The sequence below is a fragment of the Lathyrus oleraceus genome, chromosome 3 (assembly GCF_024323335.1).
Source record: "Lathyrus oleraceus cultivar Zhongwan6 chromosome 3, CAAS_Psat_ZW6_1.0, whole genome shotgun sequence".
Taxonomy (NCBI): Eukaryota; Viridiplantae; Streptophyta; class Magnoliopsida; order Fabales; family Fabaceae; genus Lathyrus; species Lathyrus oleraceus.
The window spans coordinates 258,456,365-258,484,115 of NC_066581.1; the positions used below are offsets into that span (position 1 = coordinate 258,456,365).

General features: G+C 43.1%; 1 protein-coding gene across 1 annotated transcript; it reads right to left on the reverse strand.

The window, feature by feature from the left end:
- Positions 1 to 23,381: 23,381 nt before the first annotated feature.
- Positions 23,382 to 26,849, reverse strand: LOC127130726 (uncharacterized). Its single transcript, XM_051059694.1, has 2 exons — positions 24,523 to 26,849; positions 23,382 to 23,883 (listed from the first exon to the last, which is right to left on the reverse strand). The coding sequence occupies exons 1-2, from the start codon at positions 26,847 to 26,849 to the stop codon at positions 23,382 to 23,384; spliced, it is 2,829 nt and encodes a 942-aa protein (XP_050915651.1).
- Positions 26,850 to 27,751: the final 902 nt, after the last annotated feature.

The following is a 27,751-nucleotide window of genomic DNA, read 5'->3' on the forward strand; positions in this document are numbered from 1 at the left end:
AAATAAAAGTTATAGAAAACTTCCAGCCTTTGAAAACCGTAAGAGAAATACGAAGCTTCTTAGGACATGCCGATTTCTACAGGCGATTCATTAAAGATTTCTCAAAAATCACAAAACCACTGACTGGTCTATTGATGAAAGACGCATAATTCATCTTTGACGACAAATGCCTAGCGGCGTTTGAACAACTGAAAACAACTCTTATTACCGCACCTATCATGCAACCGTATGATTAGAGATTACCTTTTGAAATCATGTGTGATGCTAGTGACTATGTTGTAGGCGCAGTCTTAGGACAAAGAAGGGACAAGAAACTTCATGCAATATACTATGCAAGTAGAACCCTAGACCCTGCACAGATGAACTATGCCACCATAGAAAAGGAACTTTTAGTCGTAGTGTTCGCTCTAGATAAATTCCATTCCTACCTAGTAGGAGCAAAGATAATTATCTATACCGATCATGATGCAATTAGGTACTTGTTAAATAAAAAAGACGCCAAACCAAGACTCATAAGGTGGATCTTACTATTACAAGAGTTTGACCTAGAAATCAAGGATAAAAGAGGCACGAAAAATGTCGTGGCCAATCACTTGTCAAGAATGGAAGGTATTGAACCTGAACGAGTGCCTATAAATGATGACTTTCCGTACGAAAGACTCATAACCCAATTGGAAAACAGTACAACTAAATATGTGTTAACCCGTAAGGATACTAAAACAAATGAGGTAGTAGAAGCAATTTACACCCAAACCACACTACCATGGTACGCTGACTTCGTCAACTACTTAGCAGTTAGGGTACTTCCGCCAGACTTGACCTACCAACAAAAGAAAAAATTCTTCCACGATCTTAAACACTACTATTAGGATGAGCATCTACTTTTCAAGAGAGGCGCTGACGACATTTTTCGTCGATGTGTCCCAGAAGATGAGGTAGAAAACGTAATTTCCCATTATCATTCTGCTCCCTATGGAGGACATGCAAGCACCTCGAAAACTTGCACTAAGATCTTGCAAGCCGGCCTCTTTTGGCATACTATGTGGAAAGATGTCCATATCGTGATCACAAATTGCGACCGGTGTCAACGTACTGGCAACATATCTAGACGCGATGAGATGCCGCTTAAAGGCATTTTGGAAGTAGAAGTCTTTGATGCTTGGGGAATCGATTTTATATGACCTTTCCCATCCTATTTTGGTAACAAGTATATCCTTGTTGCGATCGATTACGTATCAAAATGGATTGAGGCCATAGCCTCTCCAACAAATGACACACGAGTGGTAATTAGACTCTTTAAGCGAATAATCTTCCCTAGATTCGGAGTGCCGAGACTTGTCATCAGTGATGGTGGCTCCCATTTTATTTCAAGGATTTTTGAAAAGCTATTACTGAAATGTGGAGTCCAGCACTACGTAGCAACACCCTACCATCCACAGACGAGTGGGCAAGTAGAAGTCTCGAACCGAGAAATTAAACAAATCTTAGAAAAGACAGTTGCCACCTTTAGGAAAGATTGATCCTCAAAATTACCAGAAGCCATGTGGGCATATATGACAGCTTATAAGACCCCAATAGGAACCACACCTTTTAAGCTAGTTTATGGAAAATCATGTCATCTTCCGGTAGAATTATAACATAAAGCATATTGGGCCATTAAGACCCTTAATCTCAATTATACTGCCGCAGGCGAGAAAAGAATATTAGATATCCACGAACTATAAAAACTTAGGCTAGATGCGTATGAGAATGCCCGAATCTATAAAGAAAGAACAAAAAAATGGCACGACAATCGCATATTAAGGAAAAAGTTTAACCAAGGCGACAAAGTACTCCTGTTTAACTCCCGCCTCAAACTCTTTCCCAAAAAACTTCGTTCTAAATGGTTCAGTCCCTTCGAAATTACCAATATCTTTCTGAATGGAGCAATAGAGATAAAAGGAAAAACAAGTGAACCATTCGTAGTAAATGGCCAACATTTGAAACATTACCACAACAGTGATAACAATGATTTCATTGCAAATCTTAAGCTTGCAGAGCCTCAGGCTCATTCGAAAGAATAACACCTATCCTATTTCTGTCGAGCTTACGACAATAAATAAAACGCTTGGTGGGAGACAACCCACACTCTGTCTTTAACCATTTAATTTTTCATAAATTTATAATTACTACTATTGCTTAATCTTCATTTATTTGTTTTCTTCTTTATTTATTTCTCATAAAGTTAATCAGTGCATTTCTGTATTATTGACCATTACTAACGTAATGCTATATTCTACTTGATTTTATCTAGCTACTGACTATCACAATGCAACAAGTAGATTACATAGATATAGTCTTCAGAGACAGAGCTCAAAAGAGACGTTTGAGGCTCTAGCTCAGAGAGAAATGACACTAACCTTGTACCTAGATGGACGCTCCATAACCAAGTTAGGTATAAGAGATAGTGTTACATTCCTAATTAATCAACTAGGCTGGGACACCTTTGTTATGAAGAGAAAATTTAGTTCCTACAGTAGGTTGACCTTAGAATTCTTAAGCTCCCTAGTGCACCTTCCAAACCATGGTATTGGACTTAACAAAGGCCTAATCACCTTTAGGTTGTTTGGTATGGATTACCGCTACACCCATAGAGAAATGGTTGAACTTCTAGAATGCCCTTATGGACCTGATACCTTTACCATCACCCAGGAAGACAGGCTAGTAGACCATCAATTAGATCTCTTTTGGGGTAGCATCACAGGAAACGACATCCCGAGCCAGAACTTATGCATTCAGAGAATATCCATAACCCTGCGATTTGTTACTTCCATAAGATCCTAGCTCATACCTTGTTTGGAAAGGAACATAACAAAACTTTTATGTCCAAAGACGAACTCTTCATAATGTACTGTGCATCAAAGGCCCGACTTGTTAACGATGTTACATTTATGATAACTAATATGTACCGTATGACACAAGAGGACTTTAGACCAATTTTAGTGGGAGGCTTAGTGACCATGATAGCAAATGTCATCGGACTGAGACAACCACTTATTAGGCTCACCCCTTTTGGTGGAATACGACCAATGAATATTGACTTTTGCTTTAACACCGGTATCATTAGGAACCTAGGTCTAGACGTATTTGAGTTTCTAATCAACCGCGAAGTAGTACACCTATTTACCCTGCCAGACCCTAGGACGAGTGTATATGATATGAACAATTGGCTCTATGATTTAGATGAACCACCAGATGCACCACCCTCTCCACCAGAGACATCCCAAATCTACGACCACTATGACAATTATCTCTCTAATGCTGAATCACATGCTCCTATTATACCTGTTGCACCTCTTACCGATCATGATGCTGCCATCGAAGCTGTTTAGACAGATGTCGCCAATCTGAGAGAAGAGTTGAGCACCCTCCGCGTGGAATTCCATGGCTTTATGGATGTAGTGACAGAGAACCTGGATCACATTTACCAGCATTTCTACTCGTTCACCCCTCCTACCATCTGTCGCCATAATGGCTAATTTATTATAGTGTTACCGATTTACTGACTTTTATTTTATTTTATTTTCTTGTTGGGATTTTATTGTTATCTACTTTTACATATTGGACTTTATTTAATTACGTTATTACCTTTTATTCCAATAGACCGATTATTTCATCTTTTCCCGTATACCTGATTCTTTCATTCGTCAATTTTGCGATTAAATTCAATTCCAATGTTTCATGTTTACTATTCCCATACACTATATGATTGGTAAATTAAAAATTGCATGGTAAAAGCAAAATAAAAGCACACACATGGGAAACCACACTGCATGTGGCGCCTTCCACACACAGTTGTGGCGCCCATGTGAGGGTTGTGGAGCCCGCCACAGGGCCCTAGTGGCGCCCGCCACACACACCAAAAGTGGCGCAGGCCACTATACAAACCTACACGTGCAGGCTGTGTATCTTGAACCATTCAAATCACCTTTATTGTGATGTTCCTTGCATGCAGAGAATGCTTAAAGCCATTGACCCCATTTTAAAAAACTCTTCGACCAAGGCATTGAATACCGTAAATACTATTTAAATACCAATTAATTTTCCAACCACCCCCACCTCTATATAAACCACCAACATTATCTCAACAAACCACAACTCTCATTTACATATTTCTCTCCTCTCTTGCTCTATTCTCACTATATTACACAAAGAGTGTGAAATCCATTATGGCACAGATGAGGGAATACGAAATAGTGTTCAGAAACGGCGAGCCGAGCGAATTACAAAAGGAGACGTACACGTCTCTAAGCGCCAGAAAGATCGAATCGACAAGGTATGCCGATGAACACTGTTTATATGCCTGAGGAATTCAAGATAGTGTTAACTATATGCTCGATATTTTAAACTTGAATTATTTTCTATCTTTCAAATACCTTGTCTATGCTCAACTAACATTAGAATTCCTAAGCTCGTTAATCTTTAGTCCCACACCCAACACAAACTGCTCTAGTGGGACTGTCCAGTTTCGCTTATTTAACGTCGAATACGCCCTTACATTTTCCCAATTAGCGGACCTGTTACATTTTCCCCATGGGGATGGTGTAGTAAGTGAGGTCCCAGATACTGAGGGTTGGCAACGCGCCTTCCAACCATTTTGGAGGGTAATAACCGGTACAATAACCCATAGTTTTAAGGGAAACATAACCACTTTAATTTAAAATCCGACTATTCGATATTTCCGCCAAATATTGGCATGCACCATTTTTGGCCGAGCAAACTCGAACAAGGTGAACGAAAAAGAACTTTTCTATTTGTTCGCCACATTTTTGCCACAAAAGGTGAATATCGTCCCGTTTATGCTAACTCATATGCAGACCATTGTCAATGCGAAGCGAGGCCCGATTATTTTTGGAGGTTTAATAACCTCCATAGCCAGAGTCCTAAGACTCGAAGAAAAATTCTCCAAGCTAACCCTGCTCCCGCATCATGCCAAAGACATTGACATGTCAATGAGCATGAAACTACAAAATGTATGAAAAACGTTGTTCCCTCTAAGTTAGGTGACCCTCACCCGGTCATTTAGCCCAACGATACAACCATCTTCAAATGTTATTTGAGTCAAATTGCAAAAAAGAAAGAAATAAATAATGATGAGATCATAGTCACTAACATACTATCTTGCTATGAATGTGAAAGGATAACAAACTTAATGTGATTGCGCCAGAATGAAAAAGGATAAAAAGAAGGTTTAGTAAGGTAGGCTTATGCATGATAACATGATTCAGATTAGTTTGTATAGGAGGGAGACTTATGCTTGCTACATTGTGACTTTGTGTTCTAACGATACCCTTATTATGGAAGTGAGTACCTATTGATACAAATTTGAACCAAAGTAAAGTTTATAGACTAGAATGAGTATCTGAATGCAACTGTGTTTTCCACGAGTCTTTATAATGTATGCTGCAAATACTTTATAAAACTTTTTCATGTATGCGGCATTTGCTTGAGGACAAGCAAAGGTTTAAGTATGGGGGAGTTTGATAACGTGAAAACGCATCGTATTGTATTGTTGGCCCTATATGCACTACTTTTTACTCGATTAACACTATTTATTACATAATATTTTATGTTTATTTGCAGGTATTCATCGACTAAAAGATTTACCGCAAGAAAAATGAAAATATCAAAAAGGAAAGAAAAAGGCAAGAAAAGAGAAGAAAATGAGGCTTCCAATGGGATAATTGGCCACCAAAACAAATGGGCTTGTGGCGCCCATTACTCAAAGGATGTGGGGCCCATCACATTGGGCCAAAATGAAGGCGGCGCCCGCCACCAACCCTTGAAAAGTGGTGGGCGGTTACTACAAGAGTGGCGCTCGCCACTCATCATGGAATTAGGATTGTGGCAACCACCACAACCGAGTCTCCCTAATTTTCCTACTTTTTCTCCACCCTTTTATCCACGATTTCCACTACTCTTGCTACAAATCAGGAATGTGAAAAGGATATAAAAAGGGGACCATTCAGACTCGCACAACTCTCTCTCTTCTTCCAGTTTTTAGTTTATAATTAATTATTTTCAGCACTATTTTTCTTTTAGTTTTCTAGGAAGATTCTTACCATTGTAAAAGTAATAGTTTCTCCACATTGGGGACTATTACGGTTTATTATTTTTCACGCATTTAGGATTCAATTGTAAGAGGTATTCATTGCTAAAGCCTGCCGGAATTATTTAATCGAAGATTCAAGATTCAATTTCAGTTCTTAAATTGCAATCTAGGTTTATTATTGTTTACTGTTTTATTTATTTATGCCTTACTGTATGTTTAATTCCCCAATTGCCATGTCTGTCACCGAATATATGTCTGGCTAAACCTTAGGTATCGGTATGTAAAGACCGTCGAAATGACGGGATTCAATAAATAATTGGTGTTAGTTTTTATTAAAACTTATTTTTCCGGTTTTAGTTTCTTAATTTAATCAAACTGTTTTTCGTACGAGAGTACAAAACAAACTAAGGTTGCGGTCAACAAGAACGAGAGTTTGAGATTTTAATCAGATAGCTGAAACAAAGCATTGATCCTAAATACAACGAGAGCGCTTTAGGATTAATTAGACTTTATCTATAATCAAAAAGTACTTTTAAATTCAAAATGAGACCGCGAGAGCCAAGCATTTTGGTTTAGGAGTATGGTCAAAGTCAATAAAACGAGAGTGCGAGGCTAAGTCCTTTCTATAAATAATTTCTACTGAAGAATATTTTAACCAATAAGATTACACCAACTATCTATCGAATCCCCGAGGTTTGATGTATTACATACCGATATCCCCTATATCTTATATCTTCATCTTTATTCTATTTACATTATAGTTAATTCTCTTCATCCCTCCAATCTTTAGAACAATCATTCGCCTTAGATTTACATAGTAACATTAGATCACGATACGTTCGATTATTAGTCCTTGTGGGTTCGATAATCTTTAAAACTACGCGATAGGACTGTGCACTTGCAGTCACGATTCACACAGACTTACCAAAGTCGCGATCAAGGAGTACCAATATATTTGTGCTCATGGAAGAAAACAATAATAATATTCTCATCTTTTGAAGCAAACTACATATCAATACTTTTGAGTTTCTGCAAAAATATCTAGTTAATGAGTTTAATTGAAGAACTCAACAATGAAATATGGAATATTGTAAAAATTAAAATTAACAACACATCAATTATATTTTTAAATAAACACTTTTTTCAAATTAAATTCCAAAATAACCAATATTTCAAAAAATTACCAAAATAACCACTTTTCCCTACTGATGCGCCAATTGAACTGGCACATTTTATTAACCTTCAAAGAAGACGCCTTTAGCCTTGGTGCATGCTTGCAAATCCAATACATGTAGGCGCCACATGCATTGGTGCATGCATGTTTACTTGTGTGTGTGCCACATGCATTGGCGCATGCATGTGTTATGTGTGTGTGGCATATGGGTCATTGGTGCATGCATGCACGTGTTCATCTATAAATACCCTGCGCATCTCCCATGTTTTTTCATAGAACTTCTTGCCCTCATTCCATTTTCCTTCAATTTCTTCATTCTCCTTCAATTTTGTTTTCTTTAACCATGTCTAAATACATTCATAAGAGAAATGCCGATTTAATCTTTTCAGAATTGCAACCTTCGATAAAGATTCGACTTTGGAATATAGAACCGTTCGAACGTCTTAATCAGACGTTAAATCGTTGGTTAGATGGAGAAATTATAGAGGGTGAAAGGATTAGAAGAATTAAATGGCTTGAGTCCACGTTCAACCAAAATGGAGAAGTTCGTGTATGAGTGGATATTAAGACTCACAGAGACGTTCACAGGATGATATATACTATGTTCAAAATTGTTTTGATGATTGTAATCGCATAGTTATAGTAATGGTATTTTATTTGTTGTAGTTTGTTGTGTTGTTGTTTATGTGTTGCTTGTGTATTGTATGTGTTGTATTTGTTTGTGATGGTATTTCCTCACAAAGTTATCATATGAAATAAATGTTGTTTTTAATATAAAGCAAAAGAGTTACAGTTAAAATTATCTTGTTGTTCTTCTTCCAACACTGAGACAGTTAGTACGATTATGACCGGGCTGACGACATGAACTACATAATCGAACCATTTTGTTCACCGTATCCTTTTCGGTTAAAATATGAGTGTTGTTTAGGCGACCCTTTTTCTTTCTTTGCATTACTTCATTGTGTCAGAGAATTTACCATTGATATAGAGGTCACTAATCCTCTTTTGCCACCACTGAAAAGCTAATTTTGTAAACGTTGGAAAGGCCTATGACTTTGTAAACGTCGGATAGTAAGTAAGATGGATCCCGTCGAACCTTTGAACATGGCGTTATAACATGGGAGTAGGGCATACGAAAGGCTTGGAACTTTCCGTAGTCGCACCAACCTCTATCTAGTTCAACTCTATATTGTCCCCTCGGCATGCCTTCATTGTGATCCATGGACTAAACAACATTGTACCAACCTTTAGTATGGTCAAATACCGTGACCACGTGTGTGTTAGCTTTGACAACTTCGTGTCTAATGAATTTCATTGAAGCATCACTGAACAACCGCCCATATTGTAACACTGAACTCCATTTGGAATGTCTGGTCTCAAGCAGCGCCCTAGCCTGAAATAGGTTGCTTTCACTAAAGAGGTTATAGGTAGGTTTCAGATGCCTTTGATGACAGAGTTCATTCATTCCACACGATTTATTGTCACGTGGCCCTAACGTTGACAATTGTCGTATGTCATAGTCCACTTCTCCAATGGAATACTGTCAATCCACCATACTATATATGCGTTTGACAATCTGATGTCTCCACGGTAGTGTTTGAAATAAGGTTCCGTTAATGCATACCCTATGTTGACAACCTTCAGTGATGCAACGTTTTATCTTTGATCTCCCGCATAAAATTTTGAGCGATATGTCTAATACAGTAGTTATGCATCGACGGAGGATCCTGCCATCCATTATCAATATTTTTGTAGGAACTCACTATTAAAGAGTGTCGGTCTGAGATTAAACATAAGTTAGGATGATGAGTAACATGCAATCGAAGATTTTTTAGGAAAAATCTCCATCCCTCATCAGTCTCCCCTTCAACTAGGGCAAATGCGATTGGAAAAATGTTGTTGTTGTCATCTTGTGCCACCGCCATCAATAACATTCCTTTATATTTCCCGTACAATCATGTACCATCAATTTGTATAATAGGTTTACAGAAAGCAAAACCTTTGATACATGGTTGATACGCCCAGAAGAGTCAGTGAAATATTCCATTTCCAATAGCACGAGTCCCGTCTGGGGTATATGCCGATAACGTTTCCAAATTGACAATAGTCCCTAGAGCATACTGTTTAAGAGCCACCAAGTATTTTGGAAGTTATTTGTATGACTCCTCCCAATTGCCATACACTTTTCAACTGCCCTTGTCCTAGCTATCCAAGCCTTCTTGTATGATGGAGTATAATTGTATTGTGTTACAATATGCGAGATTATTGTACTCACCTTTAACGAAGGATTGTCGCTAATGACAAACAAAATTTCATCGCATATTAACTGAGAGTTGAGTTTGCGATGGTCTTGCATTGGGTTCGTGAGCATGCATGTGTGAACTGGACCCATGGAACCAATATCCCAAGAATCACACCTCTTCCGGTAAGAAGCTGACAACCGAAAAAGGCATAACTCATTTCGATAATAGATCTTATGCCTCGTTGCATTAGCTCGATCAACCCTGTAATTAGCTGATAATTCCATGTGATACCTTGTAATGGCTTTTACACGGTCTTCTTTTATGCGAAATTCGTCTCCTTCTTTCAATGATCCTTGAATTTGCACATAAGGATTATAAAATATATCTGACTAAGGTTCATCTGCACCCAAATTCAAGCTTGTCATGTGTTGAGGTGGACAATATACATGACTACCTGGTAATGGATCCTCTCATTATTCATCATTCACTATTGAATCAACCAATAAATCGACTTTTTCTTCTTCCTCATCAACAACATTGACTTTAGCATGTTCGTCGTCATCAGTTTCACAAAACACTTGTGACTGATCAACGAATTGAGGCAGTTGATGTTGTTGTGGTAATATATATATAAATCTTTATCATTGTACCCGTATTGATAAGACCATAAATGGTAGAGTTAACCAATATAACTCTATATGCAATGAATTATTGGGTGCCCCTTTATGTGAAAACACAACTACAGGAGAGACTTCTGGTCAAGCTAGGGGTCAAGGTACTAACTTAAAATATCTTAAACAATATTATGCAAGTATAACATTAACCGAAGAATCTACCGAGTATGGAAAGATAATTAAAGATCAATGTTATATTATGATTCTATTTGATAATTTTTTATTTCCTGAAAGTACTGGTAATATAGTAAATATTATGTATTTACTGTTGTTACAAAACATAAATAAGGTAAGCACATATAGTTGGGGTTCAGCTGTTTTGTCCCATTTATATAGTGCATTTTTTATGTAAAAATGTCAAAAAAAATACTTGTACGTTTTATTCATGCGCCTATTTGCTACAAGCATGAGGTTGGTCAAGAATGTCGTCACTCGCTCCGATAAACGGAAAGTCATTCATATTCCCCTTTGCAACAAAGTAAGTTTAAAATTTTATCATCTACTTTATTAGACTTTATACTACAACTAACTGTAAATAATAGTTTTCAAATCTTTTCGATCTAGGTGGTCAGTTAAAAGGATGAACTACAACAGGTGTCTGAAACACGTTGTAGTAGTCTATGGTAATCTATTAGACCATATTGGACCAGACAATGTAATACTACTACATAACTCTATATTTGATTTTAAAAAAAATTATCCAATTACATATCATCTAATCATGTCATATTTTTGTACAGTTTATCTGTTGGTGTAAGCCCTAGAGGCCAATACTTTTGGTGCTTGTATCGAATTATTTATTAATAATAAAAGGTTTTTTCTTTATTACGTTTGTTTAATAAAGTCCCTAGAATAGTTAGTCTGTTTAATGTATCAAGTATGACTTAATCATGAGGTCACATTAAACATAAGGACATTATTCTTAAAGTATCCGTAGTCGAGCTTTAGTGTGAAGTGGGATAACATTAAAGCATTAAGACTATTATGTTTGTAGACTGATGATCACATCTCATGGATCATGGATAAAGAGTTATCAAGTCTTAAACATAGGTATGAATATTAGGAGTAATATTTATACCGGATTGACCCGCTATGAGAATACTATATAGAAAGTTATGCAAGGTGTCATAAGTTATTCTCATGGTGATAATAGTGTATTCCACTCTTCGACCTGAAACCACTATGGATCCTAGATGTAGAGTCGAGTGCTTTATTGCTAATCCAACGTTGTCCGTAACTGGATAACCATAAAGACAGTTAATGGGTACTCCACAAAGCATGCTGAGGTACATGAGTGTCCTAGATGGAATTTGCCCATCCTGCGTAACAGGATAAATGTCTATGGGCCCAATATTGAACTAGACAAGGATGACACGGTCTATACCTTGTGTTCAATATAGACATAAGGGCAAAAGGGTAATTATACACATAAGTATTATCACAGAAGGAATTGTCAGATCACATGACATTTTCGTGTCTTGGGTAGCAGTGATGTGTTGCTAGATACCGCTCACTGTTTATTATGTTAAATACATGATTTGATATAATTGCCAACGCCGCGAAAACCTACAGGGTCACACACAAAGGACGGATTGATGAGAGATAGAGTAATTAAGGAATACTGTAAGGTACGGTGCCCTTAAGTGAGTTATGGAACATCGTAAGGTACGGTGTACTTGAGTAGAATACGAAATATGGTAAGGTACCATGGGCTTAAGTGATTTTGGGCATATTATAAGATATGGGCCAAAATACACTTAAGTGGGCTTTTAGCTTGAAGCCCACACAAGTGGTTCTATAAATAGAACCCTTGTGCAGAAGCAAATTTTTGCGGTTGCATTATTTTCGTTTTCTATCACTCTCTCCCTCTCTCACTCAAAGCCTTCACTCGTACCAGCTAGCACTGAGATTGAAGGAACCCGTTCGTGTGGACTGAGTAGAGACGTTGTCATCGTTCAACGTTCGTGATCGCTTCGTGGATTTGCATCAAAGGTTTTGATCGTCACAAGAGATCTGCACCAAAGGTTCAACCGTCACAAGAGGTAAATATTCTATCACTGATCATGACCATTCGTAAGGATCTCTAAAGGAGAAATTTTTTAATTTCCGCTGCGCTTTGGGTCGCAATTCTCCTTCAGTGGTATCAGAGCCACTTACGAAACCATGAATCGGATAGGTGTTTAATTTCTGTATTAATATGATTAAAAGACAGAATGAATCAATTAATTAAACGGGCAATTAAATTTGGCATCATGAGTGTACGAGTTGGATGATTGATGTTGACTATGCTTCGGAATCCGACATTAGTATGGTGAAGCAGCGATACATCGATCGTCCATAGGTTACACAATTGAGACCGATCAACTTATATATGATATAAGTAATCATAATGCAAAGTACGGTATATGTGATATACTGTTTCTGTTTCATTCATTCGAACACTAAATGATTGTTTTCCTTTGAGCGATCAATGGTCATTTGCTTCGGAATCCGACATTAGTATGGTGAAGCAATGACCTGTTGATCAATCATACTGAATCAACAATCGAGGTGTGTTTGACGGTATGAAATTGGCGCATTAGGGTTGGTGACGGCGCAAGGGTTGTGCCGTCAAAGAGTTATGAATTAGGGCTTTTGGAAAGCGTGTTGACGGTTTCAAAGTTTGTTACTTTGGCTGCGTGAAGCTCGTGTGACGAGCGTGTGGACTGTTTCAAAGTTTGTTACTTTGGCTGCGTGAAGCTCGTATGACGAGCGTAACAGGCGTAACAAACTAGATGTGTGACGGTCGTAACACACCCATGACGGTCGTTACACTCACATTGCCTGTGACGGTCGTCACACTCCTGTGACGGTCGTCACACTCCCAAAGTCAAAAATTTTGGGGTTCCTGTTTTGTGACTACGCGTCCGCTGACCGGGCAGCGGAAACCCCGGCTAACTCTGCGTAGTATGATCGGTCGCCGAAATTTAATTTGGTTTTAATTAATTAAAGGAATTAAGATTAATAATAATAATAATGTGTTTATTATTGTTGCCTTGTTGTGATCAGTTATGGCCTTAATCTTCCTTTATTTTGTTTTGGGTTTTTTTTTTAATACGACCTGCGTGTCGTGCCTCTCCTTTTGATCTTTTAATGTAACTTCTTTTCTCATCTCAATCCCTCGTATGTAAAACGAGTTTCTTCTGTAATGTAATGATATGAAGAAAGAGAAGAATTCAATATCAAAGGAGAATAATGATATGAAGAAAGAGAAGAATTCAAGATCAAAGGAGGACAACCTTGAAGATCTTGCTTGGAAAAGCTTAGAGAAGAATTCAATACTAAAGGAGGACAACCTTGAAGATCTTGCTTGGAGAAGCTTAGATCGTTATTAGGTTAGCTTAGGTTCTCTCATTGGCTTGGGAGAACAATTGCGCTAGGGGCCATAACTGTTTCATTGTGTATGTATGTTGATGCATGTGAATGTATGTTGATGCATGTGAGAGACGATTTATATGATAAACAAGCCGGTGAGATCATAACAATTGCAATTCCCTCAAACTAAAATATTAAGTTTATGCTTTCCAAGTTTTAGCACTCATCAAGACTAGTATCGAATAATGTAGGTTTCGCCAAAGCGAGGTGCATGTTCTATATTGGTAAGGTGCGATGGGATAATTGTAATATCCAACTGCTAAAACAATGGGTCAAACTTAACTAAACAAATTATGATGATATTATATGTGTTTGCTTTCCAAGTTTTAGCACTCATCAAGACTAGTATCGGATAATGTAGGTTTCGCCAAAGCGAGGTGCATGTTCTATATTAGTAAGGTGCGATGGGATAATTGTAATATCCAACTGCTAAGACAATGGGTCAAACTTAATTATAATAATATCATATATGTTTTAGAAGCAAGAGTTGGGAATAATCCATATGATGGATTGGAATAAGGAGTTATTCACCCAACTGAAATTTTCGAGAGTTGTATGAGATACAACTGGAAGGAGTTCCTACCTAAATAACCTAGTTTTGTGTAATCCGCCTACGCGGACTTAGAACGAAGTGAAATATGGATCTCGACCCACTAGAAAATCTTCCAACGGGATTTTCCGAATCAAATGATGAGGGTCATTTGTTTTGAGTAAAATAGTGGGAGCATATTTGATTAAAGGCCTAATTAAATATGTCAATGATACTAATATTTTCTTAATCCTTATGTAGATAACCATGACAACAAACACCTCTAACAACATCTTGCGATCAATCCTTGACAAGGAAAAATTGTCTGGGACAAATTTTCTGGATTGGCACCGAAACCTGAGGATTGTCCTCAAACATGATAAAAAGCTGTATGTCTTGGAGACTCCTGTTCCTGAAGAGGAACCTCCTAGTTCTGCACCTAAGGCAGAAAGAGATGCTTATAAGAAGCATGTCGATGATGCCAATGAAACTGCTTGTCTCATGCTAGCTACCATGAACTCAGAATTGCAAAAGCAACATGAGAACATGTCAGCGTTCGATATGATCGAACACCTGAAGTTGCTCTATCAAGAGCAAGCAAGGCATGAGAGGTTTGAAGTTTCAAAAGCCCTTTTTCAAAGCAAGTTAGCTGAGGGAGCCCCTGTAAGTCCCCATGTGCTCAAGATGATTGGGTATGTGGAAAACCTTGAAAGGTTGGGCTTTCCCCTCGGAAAGGAACTTGCGACTGATTTGATCTTGCAATCGTTGCCAGATAGATTCAGTCAATTTGTCCTAAATTTCAATATGAATGATATGGATAAATCTCTTCCTGGACTGCTAGGCATGTTAAGAACAGCTGAACAGAATCTGAAGACAAAAGGGAAATCCATTCTGATGATCAGAAATGGAAAGAGACAGAACAAAAGGCCCACCAAGCAGGGTGATAAAGGGAAAGGCAAGGAAGTTGCCAAACCCAGACCCACTGTTGCTGCTTTGAAGCCTACTGGAGGCATAGCAAAGGCAGGCACCTGCTTCCATTGCGGTAAGACCGGACACTGGAAGAGAAACTGCCCAAAGTACCTGGAAGATACGAAGAATGGAGTAGAGACTTCAACTTCAGGTATTTTTGTTATTGAAATAAATTTATCTACTTCTGCATCATGGATATTAGATACTGGATGCGGTTCTCACATTTGTACAAATGTGCAGGGGCTAAAAAGAAGTAGAGATTTGGCAAAAGGTGAAGTTGACCTACGAGTTGGCAATGGAGCAAAGGTTGCTGCTTTAGCCGTAGGAACTTATGTATTAACTTTACCTAGTGGTTTAATAATTCAGTTAGAGAACTGCTATTATGTACCTGCAATTAGCAGGAATATTATTTCCATTTCTTGTTTGGACAAGTTTGGTTTTTCATTTATAATAAAGAACAATTGTTGCTCAATTTATTTGAATGATATATTCTATGCTACCGCACAAATGAGCAATGGACTGTATGTCCTTGATCTCGAAATGCCTATATATAACATTAATACTAAAAGGATGAAACCTAACGAGTTAAATCCAACTTACCTTTGGCATTGTCGATTAGGCCACATAAATGAGAAACGCATTTCCAAACTCCATAAAGATGGACTCTTGGACTCTTTTGATTATGAATCATATGAGACATGCAGATCTTGTTTAATTGGAAAGATGACAAAGTCTCCATTCACAGGAAAAGGTGAAAGAGCTAATGATCTTTTGGCCCTCATACATACTGATGTATGTGGACCACTGAACATACCAGCCAGAGGAGGTTTTCAGTACTTCATCACATTCACTGATGATTTCAGTAGATATGGTTATGTGTATTTAATGAAACACAAATCTGAGTCCTTTGAAAAGTTCAAGGAATTCAAGCATGAAGTACAAAACCAACTAGGTAAGAATATTAAAACTCTTCGATCAGATCGAGGTGGTGAGTATTTAAGCCTAGAGTTTGATGACCATCTGAAAGAGTGTGGGATCCTATCCCAACTTACTCCTCCTGGAACACCCCAATGGAATGGTGTATCTGAGAGAAGAAATCGAACCCTGTTAGACATGGTCCGATCCATGATGAGTCACGCCGATCTTCCAAACTCCTTTTGGGGACATGCACTATTGACAGCAGCTTACACACTTAACCGTGTTCCATCCAAAAAGGTTGAGAAGACACCATATGAGATATGGAGTGGTAAGAAACCACATATGTCTTACATGAAGATTTGGGGTTGTGAGGTTTATGTGAAACGACAAATTTCAACTAAGCTTGAGCCCAAATCTGACAAATGCTTATTTGTGGGGTATCCTAAAGAAACAAAAGGGTATTACTTCTACAATCCTTCTGAGGGCAAAGTGTTTGTCGCTCGAACTGGAGTTTTCCTAGAAAAGGATTTTATTTCCAAAGGAACCAGTGGGAGGAAAGTAGAGCTTGAAGAAATTCAAGAATCACAAAGCATAGATACACCTATGGAGGAATTAGAGCAGGAAACACAAGAAGTTGTGGAAGAGCAACCTGCTCAAGTAGAACAAAACCAGCGTAGGTCAAGCAGGATACGTCAACTACCTGAGAGATATGGATATCTCATAACTGATCAAGGTGATGTATTACTCATGGATCAAGATGAGCCTGTGACCTACCAAGAGGCCATAACTGGTCCCGAGTCTGAGAAGTGGCTAGAAGCCATGAAATCTGAAATGGATTCCATGTACACAAACCAAGTTTGGACCTTGGTAGAACCTCCTGTAGGAGTTAACCCTATAGGATGCAAGTGGGTCTTCAAAAAGAAGACTGACATGGATGGTAAGGTACATACCTATAAGGCAAGACTGGTTGCAAAAGGATATAAACAAATTCATGGGATTGACTATGATGAAACCTTTTCACCAGTTGCAATGCTTAAATCTGTTCGGATTTTACTTGCTATCGCTGCATATCATGATTATGAAATATGGCAGATGGATGTCAAAACTGCTTTCCTTAATGGAAATCTTCTTGAGGATGTGTACATGACACAGCCTGAAGGATTTGACATACCAGAGGAAGCCCAAAAGATATGTAAGTTACAAAGATCAATCTATGGATTGAAGCAAGCTTCCAGAAGCTGGAATCTTCGTTTTGATGAAACAGTAAAACAATATGGATTCATCAAGAACGAAGATGAGCCTTGTGTCTACAAGAAGGTTAGTGGGAGCATGATCGTTTTCCTGGTATTATATGTAGATGACATATTACTCATTGGAAACGATACCCCTACCCTACAACAAGTAAAGTCTTGGTTGGGGAAATGCTTTTCTATGAAGGACCTAGGTGAAGCAGCCTATATATTAGGAATCAGAATCTATAGAGATAGATCACAAAAACTGCTTGGCCTAAGTCAGAGTACATACATAGACAAAGTGTTGAGACGCTTTAACATGCATGATTCCAAGAAAGGATTCATACCTATGCAACATGGTCTATGTCTATCAAAAACACAATCCCCTTTAACTAAGGAAGAGAGGGATCGCATGAATAAGATTCCATATGCATCTGCAATAGGATCTATCATGTATGCCATGTTATGTACTCGACCAGATGTCTCGTATGCTTTAAGTGCAACGAGTAGGTACCAATCTGATCCTGGTGATGCTCACTGGGTAGCTGTCAAGAATATCCTTAAGTATTTAAGAAAGACTAAGGACTCATTCTTGATATATGGAGGTCAGGAAGAGTTGGCTGTAATTGGATACACCGATGCTAGCTTCCAGACAGATAAGGATGACTTTAGATCGCAATCTGGTTATGTGTTTTGCTTAAACGGTGGCGCTGTGAGCTGGAAAAGTTCAAAGCAAGATATAGTTGCTGATTCTACAACCGAGGCCGAGTATATTGCTGCCTCAAGTGCAGCGAAGGAAGCTGTTTGGATCAAAAAGTTCATTAGTGAACTTGGCATAGTCCCTAGCATTGTGGATCCCATTGATCTCTACTGTGATAACAATGGTGCTATCGCACAAGCCAAGGAGCCTAGATCTCACCAACGATCCAAACACATACTTAGGCGTTATCATCTCATTCGAGAGATAATAGATAGAGGAGATGTGAAAATATGCAGAGTACCTACACTTGACAATATTGCTGACCCACTGACAAAGCCTCTTGCGCAGCAGAAGCATGATGGCCATACTAGATCTATGGGTATTAAGGGTATGCCTGATTGGCTCTAGTGCTAGTGGGAGATTGTTGGTGTAAGCCCTAGAGGCCAATACTTTTGGTACTTGTATCGAATTATTTATTAATAATAAAAGGCTTTTTCTTTATTACGTTTGTTTAATAAAGTCCCTAGAATAGTTAGTCTGTTTAATGTATCAAGTATGACTTAATCATGAGGTCACATTAAACATAAGGACATTATTCTTAAAGTATCCGTAGTCGAGCTTTAGTGTGAAGTGGGATAACATTAAAGCATTAAGACTATTATGTTTGTAGACTGATGATCACATCTCATGGATCATGGATAAAGAGTTATCAAGTCTTAAACATAGGTATGAATATTAGGAGTAATATTTATACCGGATTGACCCGCTATGAGAATACTATATAGAAAGTTATGCAAGGTGTCATAAGTTATTCTCATGGTGATAATAGTGTATTCCACTCTTCGACCTGAAACCACTATGGATCCTAGATGTAGAGTCGAGTGCTTTATTGCTGATCCAACGTTGTCCGTAACTGGATAACCATAAAGACAGTTAATGGGTACTCCACAAAGCATGCTGAGGTACATGAGTGTCCTAGATGGAATTTGCCCATCCTGCGTAACAGGATAAATGTCTATGGGCCCAATATTGAACTAGACAAGGATGACACGGTCTATACCTTGTGTTCAATATAGACATAAGGGCAAAAGGGTAATTATACACATAAGTATTATCACAGAAGGAATTGTCAGATCACATGACATTTTCGTGTCTTGGGTAGCAGTGATGTGTTGCTAGATACCGCTCACTGTTTATTATGTTAAATACATGATTTGATATAATTGCCAACGCCGCGAAAACCTACAGGGTCACACACAAAGGACGGATTGATGAGAGATAGAGTAATTAAGGAATACTGTAAGGTACGGTGCCCTTAAGTGAGTTATGGAACATCGTAAGGTACGGTGTACTTGAGTAGAATACGAAATATGGTAAGTGATCTCACCTGATCAGGAGGGCCTTCCAAGGTCTTGGTGAATGGGCCGGAGAATGAAGTGAAAAGGGGGGTGTACCTGCAAAGTGCTCCAATGCTTAAGTCAGAAAAGGTACAGAAGGAGGTTATCAGAGTGTGAGTTAGAATACCTGCCCCTTTGCCATGAAAGGGGTATTTATAGTGAGCCCCCAGCGCTGGGCCAAGGCTCCTAATGGGCTGGATTAGCTAGGCCCAAGGAGGAGCTGCCAGGGGACGCGTAAGAAGCGTTAAGACCTAGACCAAAGTCTGCCCCCTGGTCCAACCGCCCCTATCCCTAAGGCGACAATATAGGGGAGTTGGGTGACGTGGTGAGTGGGATGCCGTTAGGGCTCTGCCCGACACAACTGAGGTGCCCGCGACGTGGGTTGACGGTGAGTGGATGGAGATCGTATGAGGAGGACCCGCTCGCTGTCCGACACGTGTTTAAGGGGTCGGGGAGACGTTCGTCGGGCGGACTGTCGTCCACCTGACGTATCCTCGTGGTCGTGCGGACATGGTCGTTTGGATGTGGGCTTGGCGAGCATTGGGCCGTGCCGTGCCTAGGGTCATGGCCCAGTCCGGAACAGGAGCCCCCCAAGTCGAGTCTCTGAGCCAGAGGGATGACTTATGTTTCAACTAAGGGTTCCCCGAGACGATGGGGAAGCTTGATCGTTAGATAGGCGAGGTCGTACCAGACCTATTCATGACCGACCCTTTCTTCGGGAATGTCGGGGATGGAGGTGATCGGTTGATCTGCGCCTTCCTTGTAGTAAACGTGGGTATGACGCGGGGAGGTGGCGTCTTGGTGAGTCGAGGAGACGGATAGGTGCTCGGGTCGTTTCAGCTTCTCATCTTTGACAGACGTGTCTCAGAATTAGTGGGGTCGCTTCGTTTCGCGTGCAAAGACGGCGTAGGCAGGCTAGGCAATGATGACCTAGCGTGTTGGTCCACGTGCCAAGCCCTATAAAAGGGGTTGAGTAACTTCATTTCCACTTTTTCTTTTTGCTCACGCGTTCATCGGAGTTCTCCACATTCTCTCTCGTTTGCTCTCTCAACCGTCTGGACCGCCGTCTCCGCCCGTCCTCCTATCTGAACCACCGTCTTCTGCTCGGACACCACCGTACCTTTTCAACTTAACTATGTCAGGTATGGTTTTCCACTGTGACCCATTCTTTTTCCTTGTTGTTTTCTGTCAAACGCATGCTATTTTCGTAGAAATGTGGTTAGGTTTAACTTAGGGACAGTGTAGTGGACTGTAGGTGTATATTAGATGGTAGAAAATAGGGTTGGGATCCTACTGTACCGGGCATAAACTTCATATGCCGGGCAACACCTGCGTAGGTTGTATGAAGTTTATGCCCGGTCTCCATAGAATGCGCGGGCCACCGAGTTGAGCACGGTTAGTGTCCGTCGCCGCTACGCCCTTTCACTTGACCTGCGGTGGAAGGGTGGATTTGATACGACGTCGAATTCACTCTTTCTGTCTGCGTTTCAGGTGTTACCGGGCGCTTACGACCGAGGAAGGAAGATTCTGGGTCCTCCACCGACGACGCGACAATCGCTCGTCTCCCTGTCGGGGATGGGAGTGTCCGAGATGGTACCGAACACGCCTCCTCTTCCGGGCAGGTCGACTTCTCCTGGGTTGCGGACGAGCCCTTGGAGGAGGAATCAGACTTCTGTGACGAAGCCATCACTGCTCACGCTATGGTCGAGGCCATAAACCGGGAGGATCCACCGAACTGGTATTGCTGCGCCCCCAAGGAAGAAGACCGCATTTGTCATCATTTCCCGGGGAAGCAGTTCACCATGTATGAATTTGCTTTTCGTGAGGCGGGGATGAGACTGCCCTTCAGCTCCTTCCAGATGTCGGTCTTCAAGTGGCTCCGGCTGGCGCCGTCCCAACTACATCCTAATGCCCTCGCATTTATGCGGGCATTCGAGTTAGTTTGCCAGTTCCTCGGCATTGGTTGCACCCGGGCTCTCTTCTTCCACGTGTTCCATCTCCAGAGGTCCGGTTCCCGTGGCCGCCACAGTTGGGTTTCTTTCAAGCAGCCCGTGCGTCTGTTCAAGACGTACGAGGATTCTGTTCGCCATTTCAAAAGCCGGTGGTACGTGGTGATGCCGATTACCCGGGCTGCCCTTCACTCTCTCTACTACTATCAACGGGAACCCAACGGGGAGGAGACGCTGATGTCGAAGATACCGCTGAGGTGGCAGCGTGATCATTTCGATCTCTCCACAGCGCATTACCGGGTCAAGTACGCGATGCTCGGCGAGGAGGATAGGCTCGCGTACAAGAAGCTGGTCGATTACGTGCAGAGCTTCAGCTTGGCGTTCTGGGCGAATCGACAGGGCGTGCCCTACCTGGATGAGGCCGGGGAGCTAATCACCGAGACGCGTTATATCAATACGAAGGCTCTGCTCGAGTGTGATACCGAGGAGGAAGCTCTGGCGTTATTGAGTAGGCAGACTTTGTTTAGCTTTTTATTTCTGTTTATGACTTCGGTCGCTAACGTTTGTGTGTAATTTATTTGCAGGTGCCATGCCCAATGCTCGTGATCGGGTGCTGAAGCTAGCGAATCAGGTCGGCGCTCCTGACCGGGTGCCCAAGAAGAAGAAGAAAACTGCGGCCCGTGTCTCGGAGACCGCTGGTGATGCCGGGGTCGGTCCCTCGCAGGCGGCGAGCGTGATTCCTTCATCTCCTCCTCGGCTTAACCCGATCACCATTCCTGACAGCAGTCCGTCGCCAGCGGCTTCTCCCCTCCATAAACGGAAGCGTCCGGCTGGGGCCCTTACCAGGTCGTCTCCAGGAGGTTCGCATGGACCGGGCAGCTATCTTCTGCCTCCCTGCTATGTGGAACGGTCGTTCTTCAAGGCCGAGGAGTCGATTGCTGTGCCTGCGCCTGAGGCCAAGGCTATTCTGGACCAGGATGTTGCTGCCCGGAGGAAAGATCTGGCCAGGGATATTGCTGCCGTCATCCGGGTGATGGAGACGGCCATGGTTCTGACCGACACTGCGGTCTCCACCGCCTCGCTGGAGGAAGCCCTTTTGCAGGTTCGGACAGAGAAGGAAAGACTATCTCAAGATCTGTCGGACTACAAAGAAGAGCATCAGCTGCAGGAAGGGCTGCGCCAGAAGCTGGAGGAGGTGGAAAGGGAGAGGGACCAGTTGAAGGCTGCTAAGGCGAGCCTGGAAGAGCAGGTGGTCGACCATCAGAAGCTGACCGAGGACAACGCCTACCTACGGGCTCAGGTTGAGTCTCTCGAGGGAAAGGTCCGTCCTCTGGCAGATGAGACCGAGGAGGAACGCGCCTTTGGCTCGCGCGGTGAGCTGCTAGGGCATATCCGGACTCTCAACCAAGATCTTGTGGCCTGCTTCAAAGAGGGTTTCGACAATGCTGTCGAGCAGCTCGGGCTTCTGAACCCTGAGTTGGTGACGGAAGGGTCGGCCTATAACTGCTGCGTCCGGGATGGTGAGATCATCTGCCCGTTTGAAGTGGAGGAGGAGCTGGGGGGAGAAGAGGAAGAAGAGGATGAAGAGGAGCTCCGAGCGGAGTCTTAGTTTATATGTTTTTCTTATCATGGCCTGCGTGCCTTATGTATTTTGGCCTTCGGGCGTTGTAATATGGCCTTCGGGCGTACTTGGCTTCGGCCGCCTTTGTCGTTTCTAATGTATGAATATTTTTGTTACCGTTCATTGTGCTCGTTTGTGTTTGATATTTGTTCGCATGAATTCGTACTCTGCTCGACTTTGTTAATCTCCTCGGTTTAGGGAACCGACGAAGTGTCGGGCTTTGTGCCCGTGGGTATCGAAGCCCGGGTCCGTTGTTCGAACCCTGGTCCCGAGGCTTGGGTCCTCCCATCGCGAGCTGGGTGCCCTGCCAGTCTTGGTACTTCGACGTTGGGTCTTGGTCAAGATCCCAACCGTCGGGGAGGGTTGTGTTTGTTGTGTGACCCCGGATCGTTCCCGGGTCTCGTGGTTCCTCCCTGGGGTTTTGGGGACGAAGAGCGTGGCCGTACCTGCCACGTCTCCCCGTGGCGTACTTAGCTGTAATATTGTCTAAGTTTTTCTGCGTTCCATGGTCGAGCGAGTTGTTCTCCTTGTAGGTTTTCTAGGTAATAGGCCCCGTTGCTCGTTTTGTCGCGGACGCGGTAAGGGCCTTCCCAGTTGGCCGCCAGTTTGCCCTCTCTCGGGTTTTTCTGGTTTCTTCTGAGGACCAGGGTGCCGACCTGGAACTCTCTTTTTATGACTTTCGCGTCATGACGTAGTGCTATCTTTTGTTTGAGGGTTGTTTCCCGGAGAGCTGCTTCGGAACGTATCTCCTCGACTAGGTCGAGCTCGGCTCTAAGGGTTTCATCGTTCATTTCCTCGTCTAGGGGCTCCTCTGTCCTCCTCGTTGGCGTCCGTATCTCCACCGGGATGACTGCCTCGGTGCCGTAAGTTAGTCGGAACGGGGTTTCCCCGGTGGTAGAATGCGGTGTCGTGCGGTAGGCCCATAGGACGCTATGTAGCTCCTCGACCCATGCCCTCTTTGCCTCGCCGAGTCTGCGTTTGAGGCCACGTAAGATTACCCTGTTGGCCGCCTCTGCTTGCCCGTTCGTCTGCGGATGCTCGACAGACGTGAAATGCTGTGTGGTGCCCAGGCTGGCGATGAAGTCCTGGAATCCTCCGTCCGTGAATTGTGTCCCGTTGTCTGTGACAAGTGCCTGGGGTATACCGAACCGAGCGAGGATGTTGCGTTTGAAGAACCGGAGAATGTTCTGCGCGGTTATTTTAGCCAGTGCCTCCGCCTCGATCCATTTGGTGAAGTAATCCACCCCGACGATGAGGTATTTATTCTGATATGATCCGGTGACGAAGGGTCCGAGGATGTCCATGCCCCACCACGCGAAGGGCCATGGGGAAGACAACGATCTGAGGTCGTTCGGGGGTGCGAGGTGCATGTCGGCATGTCGTTGGCATTTGTCACATCTTTTGACGTGCTCTTTCGAGTCGTTTTGCATGGTCGGCCAGTAGTAGCCTGCTCGAAGGGCTTTTCGTGCGAGCGATCGTCCGCCGAGGTGTTGAGCGTTAATTCCCCGATGTATCTCTCCAAGTATGTCGGGGACTTTCTCTTCCTCGACGCATTTGAGTAGGGGGATGGAGAATCCTCTCCGGTAGAGTTTGCCTTCGAGGAGTACGTACGAGCATGCGCGTCGTTTGACAATGGCCGCCTCTTTCGGGTCAGCCGGGAGTTCGTCTCGTGTGAGGTAATTGTAGATGGGTGTCATCCAACAGTGGGCATCTCCAATAGCGTTGACCTCGAGTGGAGGCGGTAGTTTGTCGATGCTGGGCCGCGGGAGAATTTCTTGGATTACTGATTTATTCCCACCCTTTTTCCTCGTGCTGGCTAGTTTCGAGAGAACGTCTGCCCGTGTGTTGTGCTCGCGGGGTATGTGTTGAACTTCCCATTTTTCAAATCTATCAAGTTTTTCTTTGACGAGGGACAAGTACCCGAGGAGGTTGTCGTTCTTGGTTTGGTATTCTCCTCGCACTTGTGAGGCCACGAGCTGGGAGTCGGTGGATATTTTTACCTCTTTTGCTCCCAGGTCGTCGGCTAACCTCAGGCCTGCGAGGAAGGCTTCGTATTCGGCTTGGTTGTTTGATGTTGGGAATGCTAGCGCTAACGATACCTCTATCAGGATCCCTTCTTCATTTTCGAGGATGATCCCGGCCCCGCTGCCTGATGTGCTAGAGGCGCCATCGACGAAGATCGTCCATTTGTGGGCGCTTTCTGCTGGAGTCGGGCAGTGGGTCATCTCCGCGACGAAGTCGGCCAGCGCCTGAGCTTTCAAGGCTTTCCTACTTTCGTATTGTATGTCGAATTCGGAGAGTTCTAATGACCACTTGAGCATCCTCCCGGCCATATCCGGGCGCCCGAGCAGCTGTTTGATTGGCTGGTCGGTCCTCACCTTTATCGTGTGTGCGAGGAAGTAATATCGTAGTCTCCTCGCTGTGTTGATGAGGGCCAGGGCGACCTTTTCGATTTGCTGATATCGGAGCTCGGGACCTTGGAGTGCTTTACTCGTAAAATAGATGGGCTTTTGTCCTTCGTCGGTTTCTCTTATTAGAACGGCGCTGACGGCCTCGGTTGCCACGGATAGGTATAAGTATAGGGTTTCCTTTTCTGATGGCCGTGATAAGACCGGGGGTTGGGACAGAACCTTCTTTAGATGGAGTAGCGCTTGTTCGCATTCATCGGTCCAGTCAAAGGTAGCCTCTTTGCGAAGGAGTCTGAAGAATGGCAATGCGTGCTGGGCGGACTTGGCGATGAAACGGGAGAGTGAGGCGAGCACTCCATTGAGTGACTGGATCGATTTTTTGGTTTTTGGGGTCGGAAACTCCGAGAATGCCCGGCATTTGTCGGGGTTGGCCTCGATCCCTCTCTCGGTGAGATAGAAACCGAGGAACTTGCCTGCCCGGACTCCGAACGTGCATTTCTCGGGGTTGAACCTCATTTTACACTGTCTCGCCTGCTCGAATACCTTCGTAAGGTGTCGAGCATGGGTTACCTCCTCGTGTGATTTGACGATCATGTCGTCCATGTACACTTCGAGCATGTCCCCTATTTCGTCCTTGAAGACTTTGTTCATCATGCGTTGGTATGTAGCGCCAGCGTTCTTGAGCCCGAACGGCATCACGTTGTAGTAGTAATTGCCCGTTGGGGTCATGAACGCTGTGTGTTTCTTGTCTGCGGGCGACATAGGGATCTGGTTGTATCCACTATATGCGTCCATGAAGGACAAGAGTTTAAAACCTGCAGAGTTGTCAACGAGCGAGTCTATATTAGGGAGGGGGAAAGCATCTTTCGGGCAAGCCCTATTAAGATCAGTATAATCAACACACATACGCCATTTTCCATTATTTTTCTTAACGAGGACTACATTAGAGAGCCAGGTTGTGTACTGGGCTTCAGAAATAAAATTTGCCTCTAAGAGGTCTTTTACAGCTCGCTCGGCAGCCTCTGCCTTTTCGGGCGATTGCTTGCGTCTACGCTGTGCTATGGGCTTGGCTGCCCGGTCTACAGCTAGCTTATGACACGCGATCTCGGGGTCCAGCCCGGGCATTTCTGCGGCATTCCACGCGAAGAGGTCGGAGTTCTCTTTGAGGCATGCTACTAGCTCTTCTCTTGTTTCCTCGGGTAGTCCCTTACCTATCTTCACCGTCCTTTCCGGATCGTCCCCAAGAGGAATGAGTTCGAACTCCCCGTCGGGGATTGGTCGGACCGGGTGTTCGAGAGAGCGTTCCTTGGGGAACCTCCCCTCTCCGGTCTCGTCCAGCCCGATGCGACAGTCGAGGTCGATGGCGTTGACTCCTCGGGCAGGATCCTCGGTCTTGAGTTTTTTGTTGTTGCAGTTGCTCGTCGTGCTGACTACGGCCTGTCCTTTTACTGCGGCGTCGTAGCATCGTCGGGCTGCTTCGATGTCACCATGGATGGTGACCACACGTCCCAATTTGGTGTAGTATTTCATCTTCAGGTGGACGGTGGATGGGACCGCAGTGAGTTCGGCCAGTGTCGGGCGTCCAAAGATGCAATTGTAGAGAGACGGACAGTCTACGACCAGGAATTGGATTTTGACTTCCCTGGCCGTTTCTTGTTCGCCGAAGGTGACGAGGAGCTCGACATATCCCCACGGTCTGGTTGTTGCTCCGTTGAATCCTTGGAGATCTGATCCGACGTAGGGGGCTAAGTTGGTCTTGTCCAGCTTCAGAGTCTTGAAGAGGTGGACGTACATGATGTCCACTGAGCTGCCTTCGTCGACCAGGATGCGTCGTACGTCGAATCGGGCCATCTTTGCTCTTATCAATAGTGGGATGGCCGAGTTCGGGGATCCGCCCGGGAGTTCCTCCAGGAAGAAAGATATCGGGTTGGATTTTCCCCGGTATTTTGTCAATGTCGCTTTCTGCTCGGGGGCAGTCAGTAGGAGTTCGTCGAACTTACGTTTGACGGAGAGGGCCGCGGATTCCCCGTTAGTTCCTCCTCCTGATATCACCAGTGTGGTAGGGAAGTCTTCCCAGGGGCTGAGTGCAGTGATCTTGCCCTCGGGCAATGGTTCGGGGAGGAAGAAATCTTCCGGTCGTGACACGCAGAGGGCCACTTGATAGGGAGAGTTGTCAGGGGTGTGTTTTCCCGGGTCTCTTCTTCTCTGGCTCGTCGTGTCTGGGAGCTTCGTTCTTCCTCGTGTATTGCTTCAGGTGCCCTTCTTGGATTAAAATTTCAATCGCATCTTTCAGGTGGACGCAGTCTTCGGTCACGTGCCCGTGACTTCTGTGGAACCGGCAGTACTTTGATTTGTCGGTGTGGGGCTTTGGTGCAGACGGTTTTGGGAACCTGACCCTGCCCTGCTTAAATTCAGAGTTGATACATTCTGCG